We start from the raw sequence: 6,909 nt of genomic DNA, 5'->3' as shown, positions 1-6,909 counted from the left end.
AACCTGTTTCTGATATCGGGGACGTTTTAATAAATGTATTTATTCAGTATTATTTTGATGGTGGAAGAGTAAGTAAAGAAGTAGACTTTAAGGCAGTTAGTGGTGAATTTTTCTAAATTTGGATACAAAGAACACACAAAACTGATCTCAAGCTTAATTAATATGGAAATCACTGCACTAAATGACCAAAACCAAACTACTGTATGCATCTGATGCATATATAGGGTTAAGAAAACCCAGAGTAATGAATAACTCCACCAAGATCTGCAACGTAACACATTTCAACACCAACACTCTGTCTTTATCAGGTACAAAAAATTCAGATGTCTTTTTCCACTTGAATACCAACACAGAAAACTTACAAAAACAAAATATTTTATTCAATTTGTCCATTAAGATTATTATACATTTTTGCATTGAAACAAGCTTCATTTTGGTATGGTGAGTTGCGTGTGTCCGTTTTGACAAGGATCTTGATTGAATATGTCGAATGCTTCCATATTTGAAGAGACACTTGGTTGTTGATTTAAGAAGAGTTAAGAAGCCTGGAATCGCGTGATGAGATTGAGATAAAAATTACATTTAAAAAAGGAAGACCGCTTTAAAAAAAAAAAAAAAAACATGGAGACATTCCAAACTATACAAACAAGATCCGGCAGGCCTTATGTTCTGAGAAGAGGTCAGGCATGTGTTCGAGAAGCACTTTTTGGTTGAGCTTTGAGGCAATGTTTGAGATGGCCTTGCTGGTGATGAGCCCATATGTCTGTTAATGTTAGGTTGGATTTGTGTCTGTGTGGGCGGTTTAGATGTTTGTTGGTGTGTATGTGGGAAGCAAACGGATGTTAAGAAGAAGCAATGAACTGTATATGAATAGATGTCGTTGCTGCTGTGTGTTTGTGTGTGTGTTTGTGTGTGTGTTTGTGTGGACTTTGTGCTCAGAAGGAGAAGTATTTGGTGAACCACTCCTGTTTCAGCCCCTCTGTTCCCCTCTGCTCCAGATACGGGCCCCTGTCAATAAGACAAGAAACATATATTTGCTTAGATTTAAAGGATTTTTGCCCCTTTTCCACTACAGGAACTTTACAAGAAACAGTGAAAAACCTCGACACGTTTCCATCAAAATTACACGGGTTAAAAAAAAACAACTTTCCCTCATGAGTGTGTATTCCTGTAGATACTGTACTCCTGTACTCCAACGATAATGAGCTGTATTGAAAAAATTTGAAAATTACCTTTAAAAATGCTTGAAAAGTGCTTGAATTTGACCTTAAAAAATGTGTACAAACCCTGAGCTGCAAACTTATTTATTCCATGTCTGCAAGCCAAGGTTATTATCATTAATGAAAACTAAGGAAATGACGAAAACTAGAATTGAAAAAACATTTTCGTTAACTGAAATAAATCAAAACTATAAATAAAAGAAAAAAAACAACTAACTGAAACTGTATTGTGTGCTTACAAAACTAACTAAAACGTATAAATAGTATGGATAAAATTCCCTTCGTTTTCATCTTTGTCAATGTCGGATTGATATAAAATCGATTTATTTCCCTCAAGCAATTTTAGCTGCTGGCACCATATGATATTTAACGGTCCGTCACTTTTTGTCACTTGTGGCTTCTTGTCCCCACTCTACCTGGAAACATGGAGACTAAAGTTGGGAGAAAGCAGCAGAGTCCTGTCTGGGATTTATTTGAATTCAACAGTGAAGAAGATAAAAGATATAAAACTAAACTAAAACTAAGCATTTGGAAAATAACGAAAACTAATAAAAACCAGCAAACCTGCTCTAAAAACTAATTAAAACTAACTGAATTAGAGGGAAAAAAAGTCAAAACTAAATAAAACTAAACTATAATGAAAAATCCAAAACTATTATAACCTTGCTACAAGCTTTACTTAATTTGTGTTTGATCATTCAGAAAAGGGAGCAAAAGAAGAGAAGCTACGAGAAATGGACGGATGACGAGGTCCATTGTGTGAATGTGCTGTTTGGCTGGGGCGTATTCGTCTGACTCCTACGAGTACATTGTAATCATCTGTCTATCCGTCTGAATACGCTCAAAAGAAATTCAGTGGGACTTCAAATTAACCCAGTGTCATATGAACATATGTTTAGGAACTCTGAGGTGCGGCAGAAAGCAAAGCACGCAGATTACCAGGAATTCTGTAACGCAGGGAAGTAAGTTCCTGGTATTAAAAGTTCCAGGCAATGTGATGGAGAAGGGGCTTTTGGTATTTTTAGATAAATAACAACAGACGACATAGAGACGGATTACCTGATTGACTGGCCCTGCAGGTGTGCATGTGGTTCATGGCAGGAGGGGGATACGTAGCGGATGCCCGTCTGTGGCGAGGGGCAGACGGGGAGGGGGGCTGTAGGCGCCGGGGTGGGAGGGATGCAGGAGGTCCGGGATCTGGTAGAGCGAGGGAGGGACGGGGAGGAATGTTGGCCCAGGGACAGGGAGGTGTGTTTGTGTGGAAGAGAGGAAGTGGAGTAGTGAGGGGATGTCTGAGGGTGGGAGGAAGACTGGTGGGGGAGGGTGGAGGAGGAGTGTTGGACAGAGGAGGAGGAGGCGGAAGACGAAGAAGAAGAGTGCGGTAGGAAGATGCTCCTGTCGTAACTACCGGCGCTGGAAATGCTGGTGACACGAGAAGGCGACTCCGCGTGTTTCTTCTGTTAAGACAGAAAATTCACCGTTAAAATGAAGTTGATCAATTGATAAACTGTCAAAAATTCAATTAATCAGCAACTACTGTATGTTGATAATCAATGAATTGCTATGAGGTGCTTTTTAGGAATGTGCAACAACGATTGATTAGTCGAAACAGTAAGTATTGTCAACAACTTTGTAAACAAAATTAAACATTAAAACCTATGACTAAAAGTACTGATTTAGTTTTCTACAACTCAAACAGTACACGCCTGTTACAGAAATGTTTTCAGGTAATCTGTTCATAAACATTCATAAACTCTGAGTGTGTGTCAGTTATCATGTTTGTCTGTTGGTAACCCTCAAAGATCTAAACAGCTGCAAGTCACCAAAAGCATCTATTGATATAAAATGTCTAATCATTTCTGAACTACTAATCCTATCAATACATTGAAATAATTCAGGTAAAATGCAGTTTCTCAGTTTTTCAGTGGCATCAGATGTGACCTGTTTAGATGTTCCATCATTAACATGAAAGAAAGATCATCTTCTGCAACATGGACATAACTTATAAAACCCATGTAGTTTGACACATGATATTGGTTGTAAATGCTTGTTTTTATTTTCAGTTGAGATATTTTGCTGAAAAAGTCCCCTTTGCATCAGTTTTCTCTGTTATGATATAATTTACTGACTTTTCTCGGAGCTTTTATGCACAAATCCATGGTCAGTGAATTGAATAGAGGGAAATTTGGGCTATTCACTGACAAACACACATTACAAAGGATAATATCACATATTATATAATAACTGATGATAAATCACTTGGGAAAGTAACTTTAAAAAAAATAAGTTCTAGGTCTTTGAAGGTTAAACACAGCATTATGACACAAAAGCTACAACACTGACTTTCAGGAAACTCAGGTGAAGGTTTGGAACCTAAGATCAGCCCATGACAGACTGGAATTAACTTTATTGTTATTATATTAAATATATTATGAATATTATATTATTCAAAAATTATAACCATTTATTATCCTCCTGAGACCCAGGAAAATGAAAATTTGTGTTGGTTTTTTTACATTAAACAATCATCTTGATTGGAAACTGCATAATGCAACAGTAGAGAGAGAGAGACTACTGATATTACTGATCCAACCTGGATAATATAAAAACTGATTATAACTGATTCTCTCTCTCTCATTCTCACACACACACACACACACACACACACACACACACACACTGTAGAGTCCATAGCAACCGTGTGTGTGACACTACTACTACTACTGCTATTTATACTAATACTACTACTGCTATTACTAAAACTATTACTGCTATTACTACTACTACTACTACAACTACTGCTATTATACTTCTATTACTACTGCTATTACTACTACTAGTATTACTGATCCAACTCGCATAATTAAAAAAAAATTATTATAACTGATTCTCTCTCTCTCTCTCTGTCTCTTACACACACACACACACACACACACACACACACACACACACACACACACACACACACACACACACACACACACAGAGTAGGGTTTTTCAAAATAAAAGCCTTATTATAAATGGGGATAAAAAACAAAAATCTGCCAAAATAACAAGAATGGGTCGAGGCAGGCGTGACCGGTAACGGGTGGCGGCATGGGAGGAGGAACCCAGCCAGAGCGCGAGGTCCCGACCAATGCTGCTTGCAGCTTTAATTTTTTTTTTTTTAATTTTTCAATGGAATGTCCTTTGCAATGGACAAACTGTCAAACTTTTGTCCCCTACAGAGGACAAAATGCATTCCAGGGTCTCAGGAGGTTATAGTATTATCCTCTGTATTTTGCATTTTTCAGTTAAAATCTAGTATTTTAGTAAATTCAAAAGCTAATATATTAAAATTAAAAAAGAAGATGAAGTGACTTTTTCAGCAACATGCATTACTAAGTGAACATAAAAATAAAGTGTCTACATCCACTGTCCTTTGTCACACTCCATGGGTTTAACTGGTGAATCAGTGTTGTAGAGGACGGCAGTGTTTCCATGTTCACTACGGAGCCTCTGAACGTCCAAATGTGTAGGACTCTGGAAACTTGCATTATCATTTTCATCACATTGCATCAGTTTATTGCTAAATGAGTCCTGGCCATCGTGTGCATGTTTGCTATGATCAGTGTTTTGTGTTTTGAGTGGAGTATCATTTCAATGTACACGGACATTTATCAGCCCAACTGGTCTGTGATCACTTATCCATAACTGACACCAGATTAATGAAGGCAAATGAATGCACTCAGCTGCAACCTCCCATTAGGATCTGCACTGCTGAAAACTGGGCTCAGTGTATCGCACATAATGTCCACACTGTGCTATTTTTTTAATGTTCTTTACCATAACATTATGCATTATAGCTGAAGGTATGAGGATCAGTCCAGGAACATATTTTCTTTCTATATTGTAGTAAAAGTCTTCAAAGCTCCATGATGGACACATGACAGCGAGTCTGTCGTCTGTCTGGAGGGAAGCTCGTTTCCATGAATACAGTACGTACATGATCTGAACAGACCTACCCTCATGGTTGGCGTGACGCTTCCAGGGCGGGACTTGCTGTCACGGGGCCTGAGGGTGTTGTTGTCCCCGGCAACAGGAGGGTGGAGCTGCAGCTGATGCCTCTCTTCCTAGAGGGAAGGAGGATGAAGAAGGACTTTCATTGGCCTTGTTCACAGTCGGTGTTGTGGTTGTATTAGCGTTGTGTCTGGAGGGTGTACTTGTTTGCTACGCTGCCTCATGCCACACAGATGGTAGACCCAGCACTCAGCAGAGGACACTTTAAAAATGTTATTTTGGTCTGTGAGAAATTAATGAAAACACTGTTTGAGCCAGTTTTACCTCACTGTCATGCTTGATCGACACTTGTTGAAAATTTGGGAGCCAAAAGTTTACGTCTTGTCAGTTAATAACTCGTAGTTGTAGTAGTAGTAGCAGTACTAGTAGTAGTTGTTGTAGTTGTAGTAGCAGTAGTAGTACTAGTAGTAGTTGTTGTAGTTGTAGTAGTAGTAGTAGTAGTACTAGTGGTAGTTGTTGTAGTTGTAGTAGTAGTAATAGTAGTAGTAGTAGTAGTGGTAGTAGTAGTAGTAGAAGTTATAGTAGCAGTAGTAGTAGTGGTAGTAACAGCGGTAGTCGTAGTAGTTGTAGTAATAGTAGTAATAGTTGTAGTAGCAGTAGTTGTAGTAGTAGTAGCAGCAGTAGTAGTAGTAGTAGTAGTAGTAGCAGCAGCAGTAGTAGCAGTAGTAGTAGTAGTTATAGTAGCAGTTGTAGTAGTAGTAGTAGCAGCAGCAGTAGTCATAGTAGTTGTAGTAATAGTAATAGTAGTAGTTATAGTAGCAGTTGTAGTAGTAGCAGTAGTAGTAGTAGTAGTAGTAATAGTAGTAGTAGTAGTTGTAGTAGCAGTAGGTGTAGTAGCAGTAGTAGTAGTAGTAGTAGTAGTAATAGTAGTAGTAGTAGTAGCAGTGGTAGTTATAGTAGCAGTTGTAGTAGTCACAGTAGTTGTAGTAATAGTAATAGTAGTATAGTAGCAGTTGTAGTAGTAGCAGTACTAGTAGTAGCAGTAGTAGTCATAGTAGTTGTAGTAATAGTAATAGTAGTAGTTGTAGTAGCAGTAGTTGTACTAATAGTAGTAGTATTTGTAGTAGCAGTAGTTGTAGAAGCAGTAGTAGTAGTAACAGTAGTAGTAGTTGTAGTAGTTGTAGTAATAGTAGTAGTATTTGTAGTAGCAGTAGTTATAGTAGCAGTAGTAATAGTAGTAGTATTTGTAGTAGCAGTAGTTATAGTAGCAGTAGTAATAGTAGTAGTTGTAGTCATAGTAATAATAGTAGCAGCAGCAGCAGTAGTAGTAGTTGTAGTCATAGTAGTAATAATAATAGTAGTAGTAGCAGTAGTAGTAGTAGTTGTAGTCATAGTAATAATAATAGCAGTAGCAGCAGTAGTAGTAGTTGTAGTCATAGTAATAATAATAGCAGTAGCAGCAGTAGTAGTAGTTGTAGTCATAGTAATAATAATAGCAGTAGCAGTAGTAGTAGTAGTTGTAGTCATAGTAATAATAATAGCAGTAGCAGCAGTAGTAGTAGTAATTGTAGTCATAGTAATAATAATAGTAGTAGCAGCAGTAGTAGTAGTAATTGTAGTCATAGTAATAATAATAGTAGTAGCAGCAGTAGTAGTAGTAGTTGTAGTCATAGTAATAATAATAGTAGTA

At 37.6% G+C, this 6,909-nt stretch overlaps 1 protein-coding gene across 1 annotated transcript in view; it reads right to left on the bottom strand.

Annotated features, from left to right (window-relative positions):
• Positions 1–358: 358 nt before the first annotated feature.
• fam184b (family with sequence similarity 184 member B) overlaps positions 359–6,909 on the bottom strand; it is a 32,344-nt gene continuing 25,793 nt past the window's right edge. The window contains exons 16-18 of the mRNA XM_030146145.1: positions 5,225–5,332; positions 2,280–2,677; positions 359–1,008 (exon numbers count right to left, since the gene is read on the bottom strand). Coding sequence (XP_030002005.1) covers positions 936–1,008; positions 2,280–2,677; positions 5,225–5,332 — 579 coding nt within the window. The 3' untranslated portion in view covers positions 359–935. The remainder of the gene's footprint in view (positions 1,009–2,279; positions 2,678–5,224; positions 5,333–6,909) is intronic.

The sequence above is a fragment of the Sphaeramia orbicularis genome, chromosome 1, assembly GCF_902148855.1.
Source record: "Sphaeramia orbicularis chromosome 1, fSphaOr1.1, whole genome shotgun sequence".
NCBI lineage: Eukaryota > Metazoa > Chordata > Actinopteri > Kurtiformes > Apogonidae > Sphaeramia > Sphaeramia orbicularis.
This window is presented reverse-complemented; position numbering and strand designations above follow the sequence as displayed.